The following is a 26,997-nucleotide window of genomic DNA, read 5'->3' as shown; positions in this document are numbered from 1 at the left end:
TATCTGCTACTCCACTCCCTTATACTTTTCCAGCCAGTTAGTAAGCTCCCAGAGTATACAGATTATATCCTGTTTATATTTATTATTTTTTTTATTTCTTAATCCATTTTTAAGTGTACAATTCAATGGCATCGAGGACATTTGCCATGTGCAACTATCAACACTACCTATTTCCAAAACTTTTGCATCACCCCAAACAGAAACTCAATAATCATGAAACAATAATTCCCCACGCACCTCTCCCCCAAGTCCCTACTTACCTCTAATCACTTCCTGTGTCTGTGAATTTTAATGTTCTAGATAAATGATTTCATGTAAATGAAATCATACAATATGTGTCCTTCTGGATCTGGCTTATTTCACTAAGCATACTATTTTCAAGGTTCATCAATGTGTGGCATTAGCAAGACTTCCTCTCTATGGACAAATAATATTTATTGTATGTATACATCACATTTTGTTTATCCATTCATCTGTTGATGGACACGAGCTGTTTCCACTCTTTGGGTATTATGAGTAATGCTACAATAAACATTGGCATACAAGTATATGAGTACCCATTTTCTATGGTTTTGAGTGTGTATCTAGGAGAGGAATTGTTCGGTGGTATGAAAATTCTATATTTAGCTGATTGAGGAATCACCAAACTGTTTTCCACAGCAGTTACACTATTTTACCTCCCCACAATTAGTGTGTGAGGATTCTCCACATCTTCACCAACACTGTCGTTTTCTGGTTTTTAAAGCATGGCCATCCTAGTGGAAGTGAAGTGGCATCTCATTGTGGTTTTGATTTGCATTTCCCTAATGACTTTTCATGTGGTTATTGGCCATTTATATATCTTCTTTGAAAAAATATCTATTCAAATCCTTTGCCCATTTAAAAATTGAGATGTTTGTATTTTTGTTATTGAGTTGTAGTTCTTTATTTATTATAGATATTAAACTTCCATTTAATATATTATCTATAATGTTTTTTATTTTGTTCATCTTTGTACCTCCAAAGTTCATCTCAGCATAAGGCATGTATCATATTAAATTTATACCCAAGTATTTTATTCTTTTTTGGGTGGAGGGTCACTTTTCACATTTTATTGGCCACAGGGGAGGCCGCCAGGGAGGGGGCCACAGGAGACAGGGCCATATCACTGGAGGTGCTCACAATTTCTTCAGCTACTCCAAGCTTGGGCCCTGGGGGTTCTGGGGGTGGCTGGGCACATTGGACATGTTTCCATCATCTCTGGGGCTGGGGGCCACTGGATAGTTGTAGGGTGTGGCCTGGTTGATCATGATGTATATTTGGTGGATGGGCTGAGAGTTGGCAGAATTATAGTAAGGACCCCACCAGCAGCAGCATCTTGGTCCAGGCATCTTTGAGGAAGGGAGCCAGTCTCCTGGCCATCATCGTCACAGTAGTGACCTATACCTAAGTATTTTATTCCTGATGCTATCACAGATAGAATTGTCTTCTTAATTTCATTTTTGAAATGGTCACTGCTATGTATAAAAATACAATGGTTTTAGTGTATTGATTTTGTATCCTGCAATCTTGCTTAATTTCTTTATTAGGGATAATAGTTTCTAGTGGATTTCTTAGGGTTTCCTATGCACAAGAGCATGTTATCTGCAAATAGAGGTAGTTTACTTCTTTTCCAAACTGGATGCCTTTTATTTCTTCCCCTTGCCTAATTTCCCTCTAGCACACTGCTAAATGGAAATGGTGAAAGAAGTTTTTGTCTTGTTCCTGTTCTTAGGGGGAAAACATTCATTCTTACATCATTAAGAATGAATTAGCTATAGGTGTGTTCATAAATGCCCTTTATTAGGTTTAGGAACTTCCTTTCCATTCTTAGTTTCTTGAGTGTTTTTTATTAAGAAAGGATGTTGGACTTTGTCAAGTATTTTTTCTGCATCTATTGAGATGATCATATTGTTTTTGCCCTTTATTCTACCTGTATGTTTTATTTCTTAATTGATTTTCTGACGTTAGATGGCCCTTGCATTCTTCAGATAACTCCTACTTGGTCATCAAGTACAATCCGTTTTCTTTTCTTAATGTTGCTGGATTCATTTTAGTAGTATTTTGTTGATGATTTTCGCACATATATTCCTGATGGATATTGGCTCTTAGTTTTGTTTGTTCTTGTGATGTCTTAGTCTGGTTTTGGTATCAAAGAACGGCTTCATAGAAGAAGCTGGGAAGTGTTGGCTCATATTCCATTTTTTGGAAGAGCTTGTAAAGACTTGGTATTAATTCTTTGAATATCTGGCAGAATTCACCAGTGAAGCCTTCTAGTTTTTAGTTTACTAATTTTATCTACTTGTTAGAGATCTATTCAGATTTTTTGTAATTGACTCAGTATTGGTAATTTGTGTTTTTCTAGACATTTTTCTATTTCCTCCAAGTTATCTAATTTGCTGGCATACTGTTGTCCATAGTATGCCCTTATAATGTTTCATTTCCTTAAGGGTGGTAGTAATGTCCTTCCTTTAATTCCTGATTCATGAATTTGAGTCTTATTTCTTACTTCTTTAGACATTATGGCTAAAGATTTATTAATTCTGTTGATCCTTTAAAAGGATTTTTGGTCTTGGGGCGCCTGGGTGGCTCAGTGGGTTAAAGCCTCTGCTTTCGGCTCAGGTCATGATCCCAGGGTCCTGGGATCGAGCCCCGCATCGGGCTCTCTGCTTGGCGGGGAGCCTGCTTCCTCCTCTCTCTCTGCCTGCCTTCTGCCTACTTGTGATCTCTCTCTGTCGAATAAATAAAACCTAAAAAAAAAAAAAAAAAAAAGGATTTTTGGTCTTGTCAGTGTCCTCTATTGATTGTCTAGTTGTTATTTCATATATTTCCACTTTAGTCTTTATTATTTCCTCCCTTCTGCTTGTTTTGGGTTTAATTTTCTCATCTTCTTCTAGTTTCTTAAGGGAGGGGTTCTATTTTAGATGCTTGAAGGTAGGAGTTAAATTCAAAGGTAATGTAGGGACATGTGGGTGGCTCAGTGGGTTAAAGCCTCTGCCTTCGGCACAGGTCATGATCCCAGGGTCCTGGGATCGAGCCCTGCATAGGCTCTCTGCTCAGCAGGGAGCCTGTTTCCCTTCCTCTCTGCCTACTTGTGATCTCTCTCTCTGTGTCAAATAAGTAAATAAAAATCTTAAAAAAAAAAAATTCAAAGGTAATGTAAATAGTAGCCATTGTTTTTAACCCAGAAAGAACTTGCAATATATTGGGGAAGACAGAGTATCTGTCTAGATGGTCACCAGGAGGGCTTTGTATGTTGACATAAGACACCATGCTACAAAGAAGGGTACTAAGGGTCTGTGGAAAAAGCACTAACCTTTAAGTTAGAGGACCACAGTTATTGTTCTAGTTCTACTCTCACTGGCTACAAAGCCCCTCAGGTCACCTCCTTGAGCCTCAGTTTGCTCATAATATATTTAAGGAGTTTCATTAGACAGAGGACCTTCTCTCAGATGGAACTTTCTAAGATCTGGTATAAGACATCTCTCTGGACCTCCAGTGGAGTGGAATTTCTTTGGGAAGGCAACACTAATACTAATAACAACATGAAGAGATACCAGAAGGACCAAATATTAAGAGGCAAATGGCTGGCAGCAACAGTCAGAGCTGCAGGCACTCTGAAACATCAGCAAAATCATCTTTCCCCACCTGCCAAACACAGGATGAGGAGGATTAGAACACTTGACACTACCCCTGGGGGATGTTTTGACAGTGAGATGAACACAAGACGATATGAAGACACAGTCAGCAACCAGAAGCTGTGTTCTGTGAGGGGGCAGAACATAGCTCGTCATAGTAATATTGTCAGGCTTCTTCCTACTTCTGTGGTCTCTTACCAGCAGAGCTCTCTATTCTCCCCGAAGGAGCGACAGCTTGATGACTGTGACATTTCACCAGCAGAGAGAGATTCTTCTCTCATTTCCTTCAAAATTTCCCTTTACACGTTTACTCTACTCATTTACTCCCCCCAGCTCTGTGCCTGGATGGATGACCTTGATAGTAAAAGTGAAAGCTTCATTTGCCCTCCCTGCAAAACCTCCTCCCACGTGGGCGATAAAGCGCTGATGCAAGGACTGCAGGGCTGGACACTTTGGCAAATGAGATCCCACATAAGCACCTGGGACACTGCTTACTCAGGAATCCTTGCAGACTCTGCCCTTCGTGCACCGTACGTGTAGGATGTTTCTCTCCTAATCTTTTACCCTCTCCTGTCCTGCAAGTGCCTCAGGAATACTCCAGAAATACAGTTGTCCCCTTGGCCCAAATTTTTGCAAAGGCATGTCCTCGTGGCCCATATTGTCCCCCTTACTCTTTGGAGTGGAACATGATGGAAGATTTGCCAATGGGCTGGCAAACTTTTTCGGTAGAGAGCCAAGTAGTTTTAGACTTGTAAGCAAACAATCTCTGTTGCGACTACTCAACTCTGCGGTTGTAGCATGAAAACAGCCATAGACAAGAGGTAAATAAAGGAGCATGGCTGTGTCCCAGTAAACTCTTATTCTAATACTGACACAGATTTGACCTGCGGGCTGTAGTTTATCAACTTCTGGCCTAGATGAACTTCATGAGAAACTTCATGATTCTGAGCTGGAAGTGACTATAGACCTTTTCACGCCAACTTGTCTCATCTTATGGATGGGGAAACTGAGGCCAAGAGAGGCTAGTGTGGCTTGCTCAAGGTCACAGAGCTATAAAGAAAGAGTCAGAGTCAGGACTAGAACTGTGGCTTCCTGACTGTCAAATGTGTGACCTTTCTAACCCATCATAGAAGTGACACATCCAGATAAGGATTTTCATGAGCTGATTTTGAATAATCAGGAAATTATCAGACAAAAAACCCTTCCTCCAAACGTTGAAATTTGGGGAGAACATGCCATCTGTCATCTCATCTCTCCACCTCTTCAGACGATGGCTCAGGGCTTGTTATGAGGAATCACAAACCAGGAGGGCATGTGAGAGCAGTGCCACTCTGCTGAGAGGCTTACCTGACCCTCATCTTTGTGAAGATTTTTCCTTGAGTTTCTCCTGTGATGGCAGTGAACCTCAGGATGTCAATAAAATTGCCTCAGAATCTGCAAAGCAGGCTGCTCTCTGTCTTCACCATGTTACCTCAACAACCCAGGGATAATGACACACCACCCCAATTTCCTTTCAAAGAAGGAGCTGTTCCCCAGCTGCCTAGAGCACCGCACACAGCCAGCCTCCAGCTGTGGCCCCTACAGGACCTGCCTACTCTATAGAAAGCTGCCTTGCCCAAGATCATGCTGTTCCCACGTGGCCCACATTTAATGACCGACCATGGAAGAGGTAGAAAGCCTGGCCATTTTGGCCCAAGCAGACAATTACAATAAGTCCAGAACCCCCGTGGATCTGAGCCAGGATTGTTGGGGCTGCATCACTGCACTGTTCCCCCTCTGCCTCACCCATCCTTTCTGCAGGGCTCTCCTGAGGGCACTCCCAGGTAAGCATCCTGCCCACTTGATTTCATGTTAGAGGCTGCTTCTTGAAGAACCCAGGGCACAACAGAAGGGTGCTGGGTTTGGGAAGAAGTAGAGGCATGGAGGTGGTTGTCTTGGCGACATGAACAAGTTGAGCATTAAACATGAGCAATAAGAAAAATACTGATGGAACCCTTTACCCCTCCCCTTGAGCGATTCTTTCGGTATTGGCACAGGGCAACTCCATAGGCACAGGACAGCCGACACCACCTAGATGGGTTGTTGCCAACTGTCAGCAGCAACTGTGTCCAAGCCAGACCCCCTGAGGAAGCTGGTGAAAGAGGCAGTCAGGAAGAAAGAAGCAGGTCCAGGAAGAACAGCTTCCAGAAGCTTCCAGTGGAAAGGGAGCTGCCTTAGAGTCCTGACTCTGTGATGTTTGCTAAGTTATAAAGTGCTCCAGTAAAGCTCAAATGCAATGATATACAGAACGGTGCTGTTGTTGGTAGAGGCCCAGGATGAATTTATGCTGCCTCTCTCAACCCCACGGCACCCAGCCCAGTGCTTTGCACAAGGCAACTTCCCAATAGCGCCCCACTGTCTCCACCAACACTACATTAGTTGGAAAAAACTGGGTCAGCCTGGGATATAAACTTGCTACTCATAGGGGAGATAATAAATACCAGAAGATGGGAGATAAACTTTCTATTTTTACTACATGGTTATTTCACACAACAAATATTTAGCTGAACTGTATAGAAGATTAAAAACAACAGGAGTTCGGGGGTTTGCAAACGTTCATTTCCTTTTGAATGTACCAGAAGAGGCCTCTAAGAATAGCGCCTACCAGTACAGAAAAAAAAAAAAAAAAGAAGAAGAAGAGTGTCTGTTTTATTTTAATAAGCAATTAAATGTGGATACAGGTTGAGAAGAGATTTGTGGAAGCCAGACTCCAACTTCTTTGGTTGTGCTTACCCCATGGAGCCAAAAGTCAGTATTTGGGGAGTTTAATTATTCTAAGCTGCCAATGTAGAGAATCCCAGCTTGAGAAACAAAACCTACTTTTTTGTGATGGGATGTTGGACTGGTTCAAGACTGGCTAAAATACTTAAGGTAAATATGTCAGTTCTTCCCTCTTCTTTGGGGAGAAAAGAATTACTAAGTCATCCATGCTCACTGCAGACAAATTAGAAAACACGGAAAGGAAAAGCTGCTTAAGAGAACCATTGCTAACACTGTGGTGTTTCCAAATGCGTGTATACACTCACACACACGTGTGTGTGTCAACTACAGCTTCATACACATTGTTATTTTATAACACCTTGTGTGCCAATGAATGTGTAATGACACCATCATTTCTAATCAACTGTAAAAAACTTCTTTGTTCTAGAAGCTATACTAGTCTCCATTTCTAGGCTTTTATTTTGATTCCAATTTTTCACTCTTGTGACCAATACTGCCATGAAGACCTTCATATATTTATCTTTACACCCACCTCTATCTCTTCAAGATAAATTTCTAGACAAGAACTTACTGGGTCAAAAAATAATTTGTTCTTTCAGGTTAATGTGATCTAAATGTTGAAAGAACATCTTTTTCTGGGTTGTAAATACCATTCGCTTCAGTGGGGTCATCATAGATTAAAATTGAATGTGAGTCACCTTTATTAAAAACTGGATTCAGTGTATCAGAATTTGTCAAAAGTCAGAATTTTCTTTCTAAAGCCATCACTGGAAGTGAGAGCACTCTCTTCCCTGACTTCCTAGCTCAGTGGATCTCCAAGTAGAGTCCCTGGACCAGCAGCAACAGCATCACGTGGGAACTAGTTAAAAATGCAGATTCTCAAGACCTCCCTCAAACCCACCAAAGTGGCATCTCCAGGAGTGGGACCCAGGGAGCTGGGGAGTCTGATGTTGCCCGCTTATCCTCATTGATGCTCATTACCTCCTGCCTACAGTTCTGGTCACTTGGTCTAGAGATGTTCATATCCCAAATTACCTGGAAATTCCCTGAAAATATGAACCATGACTCAGATTCCTTTCGTGCCCTACCCTGGTTCTGTGCCAGGAAGTGCTCACTCTAATTGACTTGTAGTTAAATGCAGCCTTACTCACATTTCCAACCTTTCACATAAATAACCTGAGGGTAGTTCTAAATGAACTAGAAAAGACACACTCTGCCCTAGCAGACAGATGGACAAACTCCCTGTCTGCCAGTGACACGGCTTTAGTAACCCACCAAACGTGACCTCAGAAAGCAAAGGGTCTGGTACAGAATTACTGCCAGAAAGAACCACTCAACATTGTCCCTTTTGGGACAAGTCATCTCTAAAGTTCAAATGGCCAAGTTAATTTGCTCATTTGGGGGGGGGGGCAGGAGCAGCCACCTCACGTGGGAAGGCACAGCAATGGCCATCTGCGCTGCATGCAGCCAGACATAGCCAAGAGCATTCAGGAGCCGCTTCTGGGGCTGAGATGGACAACAGAGGGTCTGGGTCCTCCCACCTCCTGTCAGCTGAATGCTGTGGAACTGGGGTCTCAGCTGAGCACTCAGGAGCAAGTGTCTTGGTTTTTTCTGCAGGCAGGTGTGCACTCTGTCGAGTTGGTCCCCCCAGGTGGCAGGGCCATGGTACCCCCCATTCGGGACAAGGTTGCACCTTTTACTAGTGCAACCCTGACAATTGCAGTCCCAAGCAAATGGCTCCCTCTACAGTCAGCAACACAGAAGATAAATTGAAGATGGATTCCATTGAATCATCTACTCTGAGAAGTTTCCACAGAACACCTAAGGGCCATCTCTCCCTCCACATCTCTTAGAACCAGAACGTTCATTACTACAGTAGATATTTATTATTATGTTTGGCCTCACATTCCTCTTCCTTTGTTAGAAAAATCTACTTTGTGAGATGGAGTCTGGTCCCACTGAAGAAGATAACACCCTTGCTACCCCCTTTCCCAGCCTCCCTTACTGTAGGTCCATTGCGTCGACAAATGACCAGCCTCTGCCAGTGAGACATATCCTCCCCAGACTGTATCCGAAGCTGGTAATGAGAAGGGTAGAGGTCACACGGAGTCCATCCAAGTGAGGCCCAGGCGGGAGTAGCGGCCATGGCCAGGTTCCCAAGGTGGCAATGGTAGTCAGTCTAGCAACAGCACCCAATGTACAGCATTAGTGGCCTTGAGGGCTCCCAAGCCACCCTGGGAAGTGACCCACGTGGAGGGAACTGAGGCTCTCCCCCAACTTGCTGCTGTACAAGTGAGTCATTCAGCCTTCAGATGACTGTAGACCTGATGTCTGACTAGAACCTCATGGGACCTTGAGTCACAACCACCAGTTGATCCACTTTTAAAATTCATGACCCGCAGAAACCATGGAAAACAGTAAATGATTATCATTGCTTTCAGCCAATAAGCATTGGAGTACTTTTTTTATAAAGCTATAGATACGCAATATAGGCACCGACTTCTATGGAGGATCAGAAGAAGAAATGAATATATGAAGACTGTTAATGCATTTACCTTAAAACAAGTTCTAAAATCACTGGATTGCTGCACAGTTGTTTAGAAATGTTGTGCTATTAACTTCTTAGAGCTTATCAGTAGGGGAAAAAAAAAAGCTGTCCTTTGGAAATGGATAAATGATCTTAAAATCCATGTGGGAAAATAAATGTCAGAGGATAAGAATCTTTTGAGAAAATAAGAAAATTGGAAGATAATTGTCCTATTAGACATTAACACATCCCACAAAGGCAGTGTAATTAGAACACTCTGGTACTGACAGAAGATTAAGAAGTGAGATCAGTAGACCAAAATAGAATCAGAAATGGACAATATCCAGGAGTTATGATATGGCAAAAGGAGAATTTAAAATTAGCTGGAAAAGAATAACTCACCTGGCATAAAAACTATGAAAATAAGACAATAAGGATCATAGAAGAAAATTCAGGAGTTCGTATATAGGAGTCTCTTTAAAAGATATAAACAGGAAAGCTAGAGTCTATAAAAATGAGATAGAAAAGGGAGCACTGATATCTTTATAATTATTGAACCTTAAATCAAGTGCAAGTAACAGTGAATATTTCCCTCTACACAAAAGGGTACTGGATATTAAAGACCCTAGTAAACACCTTTTACAAAGAAAAGGAGACCTTATTTGTTTAAGAAAAATAATAAAAATTAGCTACACAGACAGTTCATGTCTTATTAACAAGTGAGATGACTCAGGCAAATAACACTGAATGGAGTCACTCGCCACTCAGCCACTCACACAGGAGAAAGGCCTGTCCGCTGTTGCCTGTTCTTGTCTCTGGGTTCCTTCTTACCCTGTCCCTTCTACCCACAGGACCTTCAGCTCCTCATGGGCAAATCTATCCTATGGCAGGAATGATCTCAGTACCTTCTCCATGAAGCTTCCTTGATGATTTGTATTCCCAACTAAAAGCAATCTCCCCATTTTCTGGATCCTTACTCTTTTGTTGTATAGTTATTTAGTCCCATGTCTTAATACTCCTCTGAAATCACAAGTCTTTAATGGCAAGATGCAGGCCTAAGATATCATTATGACCTAATACCATTCCTCTACAAAGTACACTGTTGGTAGAGGTCATTGAGAAGATCTGACTGCCAGTTGATCAGGGAGCTGGACCCCAGCAATCAGAAACCCCTCATCTTTCGCCAGTCATTAGAATGTATACTCCACTTGCCTTTCCTGCCCCCCAGAGCCTGCTCTAAGGACACGGCCTTGAGGTAATGATATGGTTTTGAGATCTTTTGGTTGGTTGGTGTATGTGACTAAAACCAGTTAAAGCCTCTACATCGGCAAGTGGTTACAGAGATCTAATCATCTTGCAGCCACCCAGACAAGCCTCATATGTAAGTTCTCTTGCTTATTAAAGCTGTCACCTACCAGTCCAGAGCAGCCTGCCTCTTTCTTTGGCCTCTCTTTACCTGCCTAGGTAGAGGGGCCGGTTTCAGATCATATCAAGGAAGCTCCCAAGGAACTTACAAACCAACCTATAGTAATTTGGTGATATCCTAATGTATGAGTGATAAAAGAAGGCATGATTGCTGAGTTTCTTTCTTAAATTAGGCAAACTCAATCACTGGCACTTCTCTTCTAGATAGTAGTGATATACAGAATATTTTTTGCTAGGAGTATACTACTAAGAGTTAATAATACTACAGTTTTAGGGATTTCTCAATATTACAAAGCCCTTTCTCTGCCCCTATTCCATCACCACACATCTGCTAAATGACTATTCTGGCATGGTAGCAGACACATAGTGAGGTCTCTATAAATTGCCACTAATTCTGAATCTGTTACATCCTTTCAAGTTTTAAAGAACTTACAGAAACTATTAAATTGTCCTAATACATCAGCAGAAGGTATAATGGCAAACAGATCTTGTCCACTGGGTATCTGCATCAATATGATCCCAGTGGTTTGTGGTCCAAAACATCCCTCCTCTCCTCAAATGTAGTGGTTTCAGTATGTCAGTAAGGAAAGATAAAATGCTATGTTGATACCTAATTAGTATGAGAAATTCATTACTCTCAAGGTGAAAAGCCTAATAGTGCAAGGTTAAATGACTATCAGTAACCCTTACAGTTAACAGCTTAAAGTTTGAAGAGCTTAAGCAAAGGAAGATTCTAAAGGATTCAGAAGCCTTGATGCCTTCTCTGGTCTAGAGCAGTCACATTGTTTAGTGGAGAGAGAGAGAACATGAGAAAAGGGAGGGTCAGAGGGAGAAGAAGACTCGCTGCCAAGCAGGGAGCCTGATGCTGGGCTTGATCCCAGGACTCCAGGATCATGACCTGAGCCGAAGGCAGTTGCTTAACCAGCTGAGCCACCCAGACACCCAAGGAGTAACAATTTTCAAAAAACCAAACTGATCAGACAACTCAACACACTAAGGGGATCTTAATGGGCAGAGAGGTTCTAAAGCATCTGTTATATTCTAATTGCTTCGATGACAACATCCAGTTTGGATCTACAAAATGAGCCTTCTTGTAAGTATAGTTTATCAAGGACTTATATCATTCTGCTGATGACTCCTCTCTCTAGGGGTACAGCCAATTTCATAAACATTTAAAAATGTTAAATTTCATATGTTGCCTTGATTCATAATCTGGTTACTAAGGAAATATGGAGACAGAATTTTCCTTTCTAAGTTCAAAGAAAAGGAAGTGAGAGGTCATTTCTGTCCTTACTGAATAGTGATGGGCCTGAACAGTTACTATAGTAACACCATCTATTGTCTGTGTAATGAGAGCCCGTAACCAGTTTCCCATCTCAAGTAACTCCTTTCAAAGCTACCGCCTTATCATTTGTTAAAGGTAATCTTTTCTGACCATGCTTAAAAACCAGTGGTATTCTAATTCACAGAATAAAATTTAGGCTCATTAACCTAGCATACATAGCCAGGTTGGCTAACCCCTTCCTTGCACCTTATTCTGGTAATATCAAACTTACTGATTGTTCCTTGAATATACCCAGCTGTTTCCTACCCCTGAAATTTCGTGCTACTTGATTCTTTCTGAAGAATACTTCCCCTCCCCACAACCCCTTGGCAACTCTATTCATCTTCCTATTCATTCATCAAATGATTATTGAAAAAAATATTGTATGCTACGCTTATATTGGACTCTGAGAATACTACAGTGAATAAGATCTTGTACTGCCCTGGGGTGCCTGGGTGGCTCAGGAGGCTAAGAGGCTGGCTCTGGATTTTGGCTCAGGTCATGACCTCAGGGTTCTTCGATCAAGCCCCAAGCTAGCCTCCACGCTCAGTGAGGAGTCTACTTGAGATTCTCTCTCTCCCTCGCCCTCTGCCCCTCCTCCCATTTGTGCTCTCTCTCTCGCACTCACTCACTCTAAAACAAATAAGTAAATCTTTTTTCTTATAGTGTGCTTTTTATTCCCTATACTGTGCTTTTTATTCCCATGACTTATTTTTTTTTAAATTAATTTATTTTTTCAGCGTAACAGTATTCATTGCTTTTGTACTGCACCCAGTGCCCCATGCAATCCGTGCCCTCTCTAATACCCACCACCTGGTACAAATAAGTAAATCTTAAAAAAGAAAAAATATTTTGTACTTCCCTCACTGACACAAGAAATTACAAACCTCACCCTCGGAAAAGTCCTCCCCAGGCTGTATTCCCATAGTGGACCTCTGTCTTCCACCTTCCTTGTCTACAGTATGTCTTGTCCTCATCATGGTGTCCTATAGTTATCAGCTTCCCTGACTACACTGGGAGCTCATTAAGACAGGATGTCATTTTCTTCATCCCTCTGTAATATCTGGCTTATTATACAGGGGAAAGGGAGAAAGGCAGGATACATATTTAAACCATGGACATTTAATGTTTTAGTGTATTTGCCCCTGGTGAAATGGCCTGCATTCTTGGCCATCTCCTCCAGGCCCTGATTTCTAGCCTTTCCTGCTCTCTCTTTAATTTCTTCTCTCCCTCCCTCTCTTAATTCCACCTGGGATCACTCAACATCCTGTTCATGACTGGCCTTTTGTCTTATATGCCATGGGGAATTTCACGGGGGGGTGGGGGGGCAGAGATTTAGGGCTTTGGAAGTGATGTGTCTCCATTTGGGACAACAGGTCCTCTGTGTGTGAGAGAAGCACCTAGTGGTGCTCTCTGGTATGATGACAAAGTTGTGCCCTGGTTTGGCCAGGATCTTACCTGGTGTCTGAGACCATGTTCCAAATAGGTCTCAACATCTACAACCTCATCTAGTGCCTTGAGCCCACTGGACCTCCCTAAATATTGATGCAGATGCTGAGGATAAGGCAAAAATCAACACTGCTTCCAGGGATGCCCAGTAACTCCTGTATACAGTGCCAAATAGCCCAGCACACAGATAGCACCACATAAGGAGGAGAAAAATGTAGAAAGGAACTATCTTCAGTTCAGCTCATAGGCAAATCATAATTTTAAGAAATGAAATTTTTATTTTATACTTCAGCAATATTTTGTTTGGACTATAAATTGGGGTGGGTGCACAGTAAGAATTTCAGGGCTTAAGGACTTTAAAGCTATTGTTCTCAAAATGTGATCTGGGCCTGGAACATCAGCACTGCTGGGAACTTGTTAGAAATACAAATTGTTGGCCACATACCAGACCTGCATTTTTACAAACCCTGTAAGTGATTCTGATGCATGTTCAAGTGGAAGAGCCACTGATCTAAAGATTTTAAAATGGCCTTGATATATAGAGGAAACTAATATACTGAATTTGGAATTCAAAAGGGTCCCTTCAAATTAAGGATCTCTTGAAGTTATACAAATGCTAACTCATTCATTCTCTCTACTCCTTATTGATATAGGCAGGGAAAATATCACTGCCCCACTTTTAAATAGACATAAAACTAAATCCGGGGTTGGGTTGGGGTCAAACCACTGCACACAATGTTTTCAGGGCTGCGAAGCTCAAATTTGCCTGGTCCAAATAATCAGAAAGGACATTTGCACCTGAAGTTTTTTCTCTCTTGTTGAGGTTTGGGAGAAGCTCTTGAAAATATTTGTGGAAGACACTTAACATCTTAACCTGCTCCACAGGCAACTGGACATTTCCAAAATGCATAGGCTGATGCTGTGAGTAAGCCTCACTCAATTCACAGAGGTTTCATTTCTTATATCTGGCATTTTTCATTTACATTGTCCCCCAGATCCTGTTAACGTTCTGATATATATTAACGCCACAGTGATTACTGTATTGTGAATCTCTCCCAAAATGTAGTTAGAGTAAAACGGGTCCTAGCTCCCTAAGCAGTCTCATCTCTATAACACTGCGTAAGGAGATTTCTTCATGACTTCTAGTAATCTAGAAGCTCGGACTTCTGAAAGTAATAATATTCTCATCTGTGATGAGGGTCCCACTATGAGTGCCTCCCCAGACAGGTATTTCAAAAGCATGCTCCCCATCATCTCAAAGTCTGCTAGCCCACCCCTTAGTGGCTCTCTGTTCCTGCACCCATCTTAGGCATGCAACTTTCACCTTGTCTGTCTTTGAAATTGCTCACCACACATCCATCTGCTTCCTGGCTTCTCAAATGAGCTACCAGCTCTCACCTGCTCCCACCTCTCTTGCTCCCTTTGTCCTGTAAGTTTATGCTAGCTTTGTTCACTTTCTGTCACTTGAAGGGAGCTCCAGGCAGAGAAAAAATGCATTTTTTATTCCATGTTTCTATTGCTCATTTTTATAAAAGCATACAGTCTAGAAGGGAATTTAGATATCATCTCTCCAATCCAGTGTTAATTTCTTTTTTTGCAGTGGAATCTATCTTTTTCAAGACACAACCTTATGTATAAGTCTAATTTATAAAACAGATACAAGTGAAACTATTTTGGTTGAAGCTGGTAAAGGAGCAGGGTGTGCATCTCATTTCTCTTAAAAATATTTTAAAATATCTGTTAAGGGCCTCCTCTGCACCAGACACTGTGTCAGACTCTGGAGAAACACAGATGAGCAGTGTAGACATAGGTTCTGTTCTCTAGCTGCTCAGAGACTTATTTCCTCTTGGAGGTCCCCAAGGAGCCCAGTCTGAAACTTACTGATCTAATCCAAGGTCCGGAGAAGAAAAGTGACTTGGCCAAAGGAAAGCCTTCCTGGTCTTCAAATCCATACTTGGATTTGAAGTTAAATGTATCCAGTAAGTGTTACTGATGTGCAGTGGAACAGATTGTAGAGCAATGATCAGGAGAAAAAATCCAGGAGCTGTTTATGACTGAGGCTTTGCAGAGATGTGGAATAAGCTACACAAAGGGTATAAACTGTGCCTAAATCTCCTAATAAAATATTGGTGAATGTTTGCACACCTGAACACTTCATCTTTATTTCTGCCATTCCCTGTGAGGAGATTGTTTTGGCCATGCAATAAAAAAACTTAAAAAACCCAAAACAAAACTTAAAGAAAAAAAAAAAAAATCCCAGCCTGTTTCACCCAGGACCTGTAGGTATATCCTCTGTCCTTCTACCATGGCAGGTGTGACAATTCATCATCTATTGCTAGAAGTTTCCACAGTTGGGCTTTTCCGATTATAGAAAAAGAAGGAGAAACTAAGAAATAGGGTTTTATCCTTGAAGCACAGTCATCCAATTTATTGAAACTGACAATGCTAAAGAAATTTCAGCTTTGTTTTTCAGACCAAATCGCTTCTAGTAACTGAATGACCTTCCAAGTGATGGTCCTTGTAGCTTGACTGAATGCAATCTCTTTCTACAGGAAGACTGAGTTTTATTATGCACTGCCAGATCACAGCTTGATCACAATGGACCACTGAATTCCAACTTTTTCATCCTTGGAGACTGCTGGTCACTTACAGTAATAAACTTTGAGTTGTCTGGGCCTGGGCCAGACTTCCACCTTCTCTTGGCCTCAGTTTCCTCCTATATAAAATGAATAGGTTGGACTAAAATATCTGTAAAATTCCTTCCAAGTGAGGTGCCTGGGTGGCTTAGTTGGTTAAGCACCTCCTTTGGCTCAGGGTCATGATCCCAGGGTCCTGGGATTGAGTCCCGCATAGGGCTCCCTGCTCAGTATAGAGCCTGCTTCTCCCTTTCCCTCTACTGCTCCCCCTGCTCCATCAAATAAATGAATAAAATCTGAAAAAAAAAAAAAAAGATTCCTTCCAAGTGTTCTACTCCTCAGATATTCCATTGGAATCAGCAGGTAGCATTACATTTTGGAATCTGAAGCAACTTACCTAGAGAGGTGCAACCCAGGACATTTTCCAGACACCTGACCAGTGCTTCAATATCACTGTCCTGTCAAAACAAGAGGGATTTACTTCTGTGTATGATAGAAGAATATTTATTGACATAGAAAAATGTTTTTGCCACATTTAGGCAAAACAAAACAAAAGATGGTGACAAAATTATTTGACAGTATGAGCCCATTAAAAATTTTTTTTGCAATTGATGTATAATTAACATACAGTGTTATTATTAGTCTCAGGTATACTATATAATGATTCAACATTTCCATACATTACTCAGTGCTCATTAAGGTAAGTGTAATCTTAATTCCCTCACCTGTTTCACCCATCCTCCCACCCATCCCCCCTCTGGCAACCACCAGTGCTCTGTATTTAATAGCAGCTATTTGTCTCTTTTTGTTTGTTCATTTGTTTGTTTCTTAAATTCCACATATGAGTGAAATCATGTGGTATTTGTCTTTTGCTGACTTTATCTTTTTCTCACTTAACATAATATCCTCTAAGGCCATCCATGTTGGTGCAAATGGCAAGATTTCATTCTTTTTGATGCCTGAGTAATATTCTATTATATATAAATTATATATATATATATATATATATATATATATATCACATCTTCTTTATCCATTCATCTATGGATGGACATTTGGGCTGCTTCCATATCTTGGCTATTGTAAGCAATGCTGCAATAAACATAAGGGTGCATCTATCTTTCCAACTTTTTTGTTGTCTTTGGGTAAATACCCAGTAGTGGAATTACTGAATCTTATGGTAATTCTATTTTTAATTTTTTGGGGCACCTCCATACTGTTTTCCACCGTGGTTGTACCCATTTACATTCCCACCACCAGCGCATGAGGATTCCTTTTTCCTCCATACCCTCATCAGTATTCGCTATTTCTTGTGTTCTTATTTTAGCTGTTCTGACAGGTATAAAGTAATATCTCATTGTGGTTTTGATTTGCATTTCTCTCATGATTAATGATTTTGAGCATCTTTTCATGTGGGCCGTTGTATGTCTCTTTTGGAAAACAGTCTATTCAGGACCTCTGCCCATTTTTAAATTGAATTGTTGGGGTTTTTTTGTGTCGAGTTGTATAATTTCTTATATATTTTGGATATTAAACCCTTCTCGGGTATATCATTTGCAAAGATCATATCCCATTGAGTAGATTGCCTTTTTGTTTTGTTGATGGTTTCTTTCACTGTGCTAAAGTTTTTTATCTTGGTGTAGTATGATCCAATTTTTTAAAAGAAAAATATCTATACCTATATTTATATGTATACATATATATATTTCAATCTCTCCATCTCTATCAATCTGTAGATCTATTCCTCTATCTCTCCGATGGGAAGAACCCACACTGAAAATGTTAACAGTGGTTTTGACTATAAGGTAAGATTATAGATGATCTTTATTTTCTCCTTTGTGTACTTGCATCTTTTCTAAATTTTTTATAATAAATAAATATTACTTACTTAATTTACAAAATAGTAAATGCTACTTGGAATGGGGAAAAGGGTTTTAGTTCATCTATAATCTATTCAATACATCAAAAATCAAGTGAAGGGTGCCTGGGTGGCTCAGTGGGTTAAGCCTCTGCCTTCGGCTCAGGTCATGATCTCAGGGTCCTGGGATCGAGGCCCGCATTGGGCTCTCTGCTCAGCAGGGAGTCTGCTTCCCTCTCTCTCTCTCTCTCTCTGCCTGCCTCTCTGTCTACTTGTGATCTCTCTCTGTCAAATAAATAAATAAAATCTTCTAAAAAAAATCAAGTGAATATTTTTTTCCTAGGGAATGTCTCTACCAATTCTTCTTTGGAAATGTATGGTCTTCAAAGGGTCATAAACCCGAGAATTGCACCTCTTACTTACCTTAGCTCTCAATAAGAGTCAGATACCCTCATGAGAGCTAAGGGAGGGTACCAAAACTGTATTTGGCAACAAATACTGTCTTTACTACAAAATAAATGCCTGTCCTCTATCCAGGAGACTGGAAATATACACAATAGCATCATAATGATCTGGGAAAATGGAACCATTTAATTATTTTCAGGTTACATTGAGGGAAATCAATAATTTGTGGCTCACTTGCTCCATTTCAAAACAAGCAACACATTTTATTTGAAGTATTTGTGAACTTTAGAAAAATGCACTGTGGTATAAGAGTACTCTAAAACATTGCATAAATGTGTTGTTTCAAAATATAACATCTAGTGGGGTTTGAGCAGCTTTGTATGCATGTGATGAAACCCAGCATCATTTCATGTTCTGATGTATAGAAGAGGCAATGATGAAGAAGGTATGTTTGGCCAACGTTGGTCAATGAGGCTAAAGCACTAACTGAAGACCCTGGTGTCCAGCCCAGTAATAGGGAGGCAGGATGATTCAGAAGAGGAAAAAACAGATCCCTCCCTTCTTCTGCACTCTTGTGGACTCCAAACTTTAACAGGGACAGCCTTGACTCAAAGAGAAACCCAGCAGAGACATCCTCTGTTGAAGGTAAAGCAAAGCACACACTGGCATTCACAGGTGGTGACACCAACCTCTTGTTCCTCCACTAAATGTGCTGGTCTGGTTCAAGTGGCTTGACTTCCCAGGTCTAAGGTTCTGCATCTATGAAACTAGCAGTTGAATCAGATGATTCTTAAGGGGTTTTTCAGCTCTAAAATCTGGTTCTTTCACAAAGAGTTAGATGGACAGTAAGTGTGTGGATTGTTTTCCAATATGGCTACAATAATCCTTCCTATTCCTTTGTTCCTATGTCATTCCTCACATCAAAAGTTAGATTCTCTTTCCCCATGCCTTAACCTGGCCTTGTGACTTGCTCTGGGCCTCAGAATGTGGCAGAAGTAATGTTCTGTGACTTTTACTACTAGGCCTTAAGAGGTCATGTAGCTTCCATTTTTATTATCTTGGAAGCCAAAAACCATGTAAAGAAGTTCAGGCTCTCCTACTGGAGAGATACTATGGTGAGATGCCCTGCAGCATGAGAAGCCATGTGGAAGGAGACAGAGGCCCCCAGTCACAGTCAGCATCAATTGTCAGACATATACATGAGGCCATGTTGGACCCCTAAGCCGAGCTCCCAGCTAAATGCAGCCCCATGAGTGACTTTAAACAATATCACACGGAACAGAACTATCTAGTGAGTCCAGGCAATCTACCTAGAGAAACATGAGAGACAATAAATCACTGTTTAAAACCATTAAGTTTTGAAGCATTTTGTTACACAGTAAGATAACTAATAACTGAAACACTAAATAAACTGAGATCGCTTACCAAGTATTTCACATTTTTATGTCTCCAGCACCCAGCATGGCCCCGGGAGCATGAGGAATGCTAAACGCTCACCTGTGCAGATCTCTTCCAGTCTCAATGATTTCCAAGGAAGTAAACCAGAAGATTGGCATTGACTGTTTAGATCACAGTCTAACCCTAGTTGGACAGCAGGGTTCTTCCCACTCAAAGTACATCCTTACTGGGAAAGTAGAGGAAAAAGCATACTACTTCTTCTTAACTCTGTAGCCTCAGTCAAGTTGGTTAACCTCTCCAGTTGTCATTTTCCTCATTGCAAAAGGAGAATAATGTATTCTCTCACACACAGGGCTCTTACAAAAAACAAATGAAATAATAAAAAGCCTTTAGTAGAGGGTATGGCTTGTTGGAAATACCATTGGGTGGAAGAAGAGAGTTGGATAGAACAGGATGGAATGGGAAAAGAACAGAGATATAAAAGGTTAAAAAGTCCCAATCACTGTGCCTGCCACAGGACATGGAGATTTGCAATAAGTATCTGAGTTGAGTCAAAGCAATAAAAACAACAAGCACCAGAGTCAGGCTGTAGGAAGCATCTGAGCGGCTGGGACATCTAACATAGAGGACAGGGAATCCTGTAGAAGAGTGTGGGAAGGGCGGAAATAATTCTAATGAAATTGAATGAATGAATGAATGAATGAGTGAGTGAATGAATACTAACTTGTACTGAAGTCTTAATATGTGCCATTGTTCAACCAGTCTACATGTGTTAATTCATTTAAACTCAACTATGTGGTGCTATTTTCCTCCCCATTTAACAGTTGAGAAAACCGAGGCACAGACAGGCTCCATATTGTGACTAGTTCATGTAACTAGTAAGAGGTGGAACAGGTGGTGTTCTCCAGAGCCTGAATTCTTCTTAGTCACTACAGTACACATACATATACATGTAGATATACAGTACACATACGTAGAGTAGAAGGCAGGGCTCCAAACCCAAGCAGAGCTTCACAATATTACTGGAGGAACCAGAGTGCAAGCTCATGAAAAAAACTCAAAAATAATTCTTTGCTGAGATATATATGCAATATAATGCAGCCTGGGGACAAATGCAGCTACAGATGGGCTGGGTACGGAGGGTTGGGCTCTTCATCAATGGCTTCCAACTCCAGGTTCTAAGAGAACTGTAAGCAAAGCATCAGTTCTCCATCTAAATTCGGCCTCAAGAAGAGTAAACAAACAGTCTGCCAATTTCCCTTCTTGCCCTGAACACTAGGGCAGAAGAGGTCGTGGACAATGACTGAGCTCAATTTACATTCCCAACAAAGGACAAGTAACTTTCTGTCTCTAAGATGCAGATTAATTAGGGCATTAAGACCAAAACTCCAATTGTACCCACTGAACAATATTTTTAAAATTTGGAAATAGTATCAGACCTACAGGAAAATCTGTATCCACAAATCTGATCCTGTGGATTACAAAATGCATTCCCTCTTTCTGCTGTAATTCATCACTGCATTTGTTTTGTAGCTATGCATATTCTGCCCACCTTGTTTGATTTCACTGTAAATTTCAAGGAAGATATTTATAAGGAAAACTTCAGTGGTGATAGTTCTTACCAACTTCTACTCTTCCTTTAAAATAGTTTTTTTTCCATGTATTTAATTTCCTAAGTTTCAGATTTAATATCTGTTATTTCCTAATATACTGCTACCAGAATATTAGAATTTGCCTGATTGTTTGTGGTGGGTATTAGTAAGTTCTGGTTAAATTACAATTTGAAGGTTTTTAAAAAGCGCTTTGACCATATGTATGTTTACATTTAGTAACAAATCATTTAAAAACCATTCACAAGTTTTGGGGGGTTTTTTTTGTTCGTTTTTTCATTTTTGCTGACTGTAATTCAAAATGAAAGCTTTTTGTTCTGGTATTTAACCTATTTTTATAAGCAGCTGAAGACACCATATTTAACTTTATATCTCAGTGATAGGAAAATAGTTGCATTGGTCTTGCATAAGACATTAATTCTCATACTTCATATAAGGAGTATTAGTACGGTCCCTTTTTATTATGTTTGAGTTAAATTTTGCTCTAAGGAAAACTACAATTCTTAAGCATCCCCATTATTAAATTTGAAGATTCTTTAACAGATTACAGCAAAGTTCATTATAAAACTGTTACGGTGTCTTCAAAGACCATAAAATCTGAGACACTGAGAGAATTGGTCCGTTTGTATTCTGTATTTCCATTATTTGCCAAAAGGAATGGGGTTAAGATTACATTTGTTTCCTCTCTACTTCCTATGGATCCACATCCCCATGTCCCATGTTTAACTGACATACTAGGGGCTCAGTTGTGTCTTATTAAAGAATATATTAAAGAAAACTCTTTTTAAAAAGTTGCAAAAGCAGTACAAAATTCCCATATACCCTTCACCTTGATGTTGGGGCACCACGTTCACATGCTCATTCCCCCATCTATCTATAAACACCAAGGTTTCTCTCCGTTGGTGTCACTGACATTTTGGGCCAGATAATTCTGTGAGTATGTTACAGGATGCTTAGTAGCATACTTGGCTTCAACTCACTAGATGCCAATAAAATATTCCCATCACACATCTCTCAACCCTGGGATGTGGAAACCAAAAAAGTCACAAGGCACTGCCAAACGTTTCCTGAGGGGCAAAATCTCCCCTGACTGAGACCAGGTGATCTACATATATAGCTCTATCTTCCCATACATATTATTTTCTCCTGGTTAAATCTGAACAACTTGGTGATCAAAATAAATTACACTAATAGATTAAGAAGCTACAGAATTAAATAAGATGCCAACTATACTTTTTAACATTTAAATGAAACTTTCTGTATTTTGAAAAAGAGGGAACTCATTACAAAGATCAGCTTCTTTTATTTTTTTTATATTAAATAATTTAGGAAAGGAGTTAGGGAACTTGTTTTACTGCACTGCAATTAATTTAGCAATAAACTCATTCCTTGTGTTGCAGAAATTATCATTTAATCGAACATAAAAGACCCCAGTAGAAATATATCCACCCCCAGGAGAAAGGAAGAAAATGGAAATGAATACCAACGTCTTTTCAAAAGATGATTTCCACTATTCTGTGCCATGTTTGTACTTCAGCAAGAAGTTCAGTCATGGAAACACCTTGCAGGAGCATATTATGGCTGGTACAATGCACAGATTATGCTGTTGCCTGGAACCTGTGCATTTCCTCACTGTTTCACAATTTAAATTAATCTCTGCCAGAGCTAAGTGGCCTAAAAAAGCAACCACCTCCAGACAGAAGCCAAATTACAGTGCCACCAGCCTGCACTCATTTCAGCCAAGTGCCAGGGAGCCGAATTTCAAATGCTGTGCAAATGATGTAACGGTTCTTTTGCTGATGAATGTAGACACTCTTCAGGCCTCCTTCCCCCATAACCACCAACTCCTCCCTAATAGGAATAGGTCCCTGAGGCATGAGGAACATCAGATAAGACTCAGCTCTGAAAAACTGCCCCACAGATTCAAGTTCAGTCAAACACCCAGATTTTTTTCAGAAGTAGATGCAATAATTTGGCCAGTATATTAGAAATTGCTCCTAAGGGGGCAAAGGCAGCTGTTCTGAAAAGGTCGGTGGGATCTGTAATGTACGTGAGACCTACCAACACCTGCCCAGAGGCCACAAAGAAAGCCATGATATCTGGGGCAATCTGTCCTTTGAAACAATGTTTATACAGAGATATTAAAAATAATACATACTCTAGTAATTCATATTTATTTTTTATTCTGGAAAATAATAGAAAATTATCAAAAGAAAATAATATCACCAAAGTAACCCATCACTGTTGATTCAACTTTCACCAATATATATGCACATATCTAGTCAGTCTTTTTTACCTAGACCTATCTTTCAGATATTTGAAATTATACTGTAGATGTATGGTATACATGGAACACACAGACAACCATGCATTTTTGTTTGGACGTTCATCCCATGCTAGTAAGAATTCTCCAGGAACATAATTTGAATAGCAACACAAACTTGCGCTGTATAGCCATATCACATTCTTTATCCCGTGCCCCCATCACCAGACATCTTGTTGCCTCCACTTTTTTTGTTGTAAGTACTACTGCAGTGACTATCATGGGACATAAAACTTGGCCCCATGTATAACATTATTTTTTAGGTTAGTGGAATCCTTGAGCCGAAGAATGTGAACTTTTAGAAACTGTCCTCTTTTCTCTGTTCTCACTCTTTACTACATGCTCCCACCCATCCCAAGGAGTGCATTTTCTCCACAAGGAGCTCATTCCTACTTTGTTTCATCCTCCTCTCACGGAAATTTGCTTTCTCTCAAGAAAAGATACTGGGAAAGCCCAGGACAATTGATAAGGCTCATGTGTTATCTCAGGATATTTGTGTTTCGATAAGGGATACAACCTCATATCAGAGGAATGAATTTCTAATAGCAAATTTCAGGCAGCAGAAAGCAGGCATGTCAAAGGAGAAAATCACGTGGTATCATTACAGGGCTATAAAAATCATACTGCATAGATTCTCACTTATTAATCAGCAAGTTCTGTCTTACTAAATAATCCAGAATATCTCCTCATCTTAGAGCTAGCCGTGGTGAAAGATTTAGTTCACACACACAGGTGTCACTCCACTACCCAGTTTATTCCATTTAGGAACCATTTACGGAATACTGGTTATGTGCCAAATGTGTACGAAGATGAAAGAGACAGATGTAGCTTTAGCTCACTATTTGGGGACAGATGATCCATTTCCATAGATGGGAGAGAAGAGAAGGCATGAACAGAGGCTGGGAGGGGTGAACTTGTGTCCCAGGGTATCCCAGACCATCCTCTTCCAGCAGTCAATTCCCACATTATTTCCCCTGCAATACACACTCTCTACCATCAGGTGGCTGGTGGGAACCCAGAAGCCAAACTGGAAACCAGTACAAAGGCCTTTCTTTCTATTAAAAGAGAAAGAGCCAAACATTAAAAGTAAACAAAAATCCAACAGCTACTGTAGCTCAAGCCACCATCAGCTCTTGCCTGGACCATGCAACAACCTCCTTTCTTCTCTCTGCTGTAGCACCGCTTTAATCGATTTCCCCCACAAGTGTCATTACTTTGTTGCTGTGCATGGAATACAATCCAGAGCCCTGTATACAGAAGGAAATCCTGTCATGGCTTGCCATGCTCCGTTTGATCCCGCTCCTCTCCATCTTTCCAACCTCGCCTCCTCCTGCTTCTCTCCTGTTGACTCTGCTCCAGCCACACTGCTCTCTTTTTTCAAAGGCACCATGATCTTTTGCACCGTGGGGCCCTTCTCATGGCTGAAAATGCTCTGGCTTCACATATTTAAGTGACTGTCTTCCTCCTCCTTCAAATCTCAAACGTTCTGTCTAAATTACATTTCTACCACCACCTCAGTCAACCCTCCCGCAGTGCTCTGTTTCTTTTGATTCACTTATCCAAAGACAAAATTAAATGTTTTGTTCGTTATTGTGAGCTCCATGAGAGCAGGACCGTGCCTGCTGAGTAATTATTAGCTTGGAGCTGGGCACATGGGAAGCAATCAATAAACAGAAAAGTCACACCAAGACAATGAACAGAGTATTCCTGTTTCTACCTTACCATGCAGGTTTTACGTAAATTCAGAGTTCCCAGTCCTGCACAAACTTGAATGCATTTAGACTTTGCATGCATTTCCCCCATTCAATTCTTTCAGCGGCTCTTGTTTGCTGAGCTTCCTTCTGAGCCACCTGATGGTCATCTTCTGCTTCCATCTGTCACTTTCTTTCTTGGCTCTCAGATGTTCTCTCATAAGGCTATTCTCTGACTCCTTCTGAGCTGACCCCAGGGACAGATAGACCTCACAGGCTACTACCCCCAACTGGAACTTCCTTTGGTGAGATCCCTCTCCTGAGCCTTCTGGGAAACTTCCTTCCAAATGTCCCAAAATGATGAATGTGCTTTCAAAGATGAGCCCACTGTGGGCTGAAGCCTTGCACAAAGTTCTCCTTCCCTTTGACTACCACAGAGTACACATTGCTAGGCACTGCACTGTGGGACACACAACTACTGAGGGATAAAAGCCTCACATGGAGGATGAGAGTGTCAGGTGTAAAATTTCTCAGCCCAAATTTAGGTTTCTGCTCATTAGTTTCTCAGGCTTTCCTTGCTTCAAGCTTGGTCCTTCCTGGGGCTGGTTCACGAATCCTCCTAATTCCACATTCTAACAGGCCTCACGTTATTTGTCCTACAGATCCTATGACCCATAAGGAACTGGACACTTTACTCTCTGGGTCACAGATTTTTCTACCTTGGCCTCAACGAAACTGTAACTCATCAAGGCAATGTATGAAAGCATCCCTGCTACTGTTACTAAACAACATGTACTGTCATTTATCAAAGTATATATGAACAACTTTCTAAAATGAATCTATGAAAATATGTCTTGGCAACATGGTCTATGGTATCTTAGAGATTCATAACCTTCATGAACGTATTGAAAGCTTTGAAAAGCCTTCTAGTAAAGATCTAAAACCTTGTTTAACATTATGCTTCCCAAGCCCAATTGTCTGTGAAACCCAGTTTATCCTGTGGAAGTCCCAGAAAGATCCTTTGGGAACTCCTCATGTGGGCAAATACCTTAACAGACCTTCCTGTTCTGTACACTCTGGAATCCTCAGTGTCTTTACTGAATTTAGTCCTGGGACTTCACAAGCTATCTGTCCTTACTCTTTTGTTCAAATAAAAGTTTTCTACTATAAGAAACTCTATTCTATTATACATAAGTTCCTCTCATTAGAAGAAAGATTGCTTTAGTATCTTTAGCTCTAAACTGCCTTTAATTTTTCAACTAAGACATGTCTTTTGTTCTTTCTTTGAGATTAAAAAATAATGTTTCTTTCCCACCCCTGCCCTCAAATGAACTTTGTTTCTTTAAAATATTTCTTTAAAACATTTAGCAAGCTCTAGCATTTCAACTAGCAGAAATTTATATGTAGTTATTTATATCTTGCTACTTCGTATTAGAATTAAGATTCCTTAGATTGTGGAGCAACTTTTAAAGAAAAGATAGAGCATGTTTTGCTTTTTTCTCTACGGAGGTTAACTGAAAGGATTTTTATATGTTAGCCCTACAAACATAGGTCACAGTTACCCAAAGGGATTTTAGGATGAAACTGGAAAAGTATTTTTGAAATCAGTAACTCACATTTGGTGATAGCAGATCTGTATCAAATCCTGTGTTAATTTGAATATTAAAATTCAGTGTGCTTCAATGAATTTCTCAGTCTCCTTTTTTTAATGAAAGTATAGTTGACATACAGTATTATTTTAGTTTCAGGTGTACAACATAGTGATTCAACATTTATATACATTACAAAGTGATCACCACAGTAAACTAGTTACCGCCTCACTCTCCTTTTAATTGCTGACCTGTGGAGAAAAGCCTAAAAGGAGCAATGGAAACAGTTAACAGTAAACTTTTGCATGGAGTAATTTCTACCTCACACCTGTGAGAGGGAAGCTTT

General features: G+C 40.4%; 1 protein-coding gene and 1 pseudogene across 6 annotated transcripts in view; both read right to left on the bottom strand.

The window, feature by feature from the left end:
- NEK11 (NIMA related kinase 11) overlaps positions 1-26,997 on the bottom strand; it is a 245,163-nt gene that overhangs the window by 47,553 nt on the left and 170,613 nt on the right. For all 6 annotated transcript variants that reach the window (XM_059390919.1, XM_059390921.1, XM_059390918.1 and 3 more), the window contains one exon: positions 16,175-16,235. In XM_059390919.1, the coding sequence (XP_059246902.1) occupies positions 16,175-16,235 (61 nt within the window). The remainder of the gene's footprint in view (positions 1-16,174; positions 16,236-26,997) is intronic.
- LOC132009976 (NADH dehydrogenase [ubiquinone] 1 alpha subcomplex subunit 3-like) lies at positions 1,158-1,401 on the bottom strand (annotated as a pseudogene).

This window comes from Mustela nigripes, chromosome 2 (genome assembly GCF_022355385.1).
Source record: "Mustela nigripes isolate SB6536 chromosome 2, MUSNIG.SB6536, whole genome shotgun sequence".
Lineage (NCBI taxonomy): Eukaryota > Metazoa > Chordata > Mammalia > Carnivora > Mustelidae > Mustela > Mustela nigripes.
The sequence above is the reverse complement of the archived record's forward strand: the minus strand, read 5'-3'. Positions and strand labels throughout refer to the sequence as shown.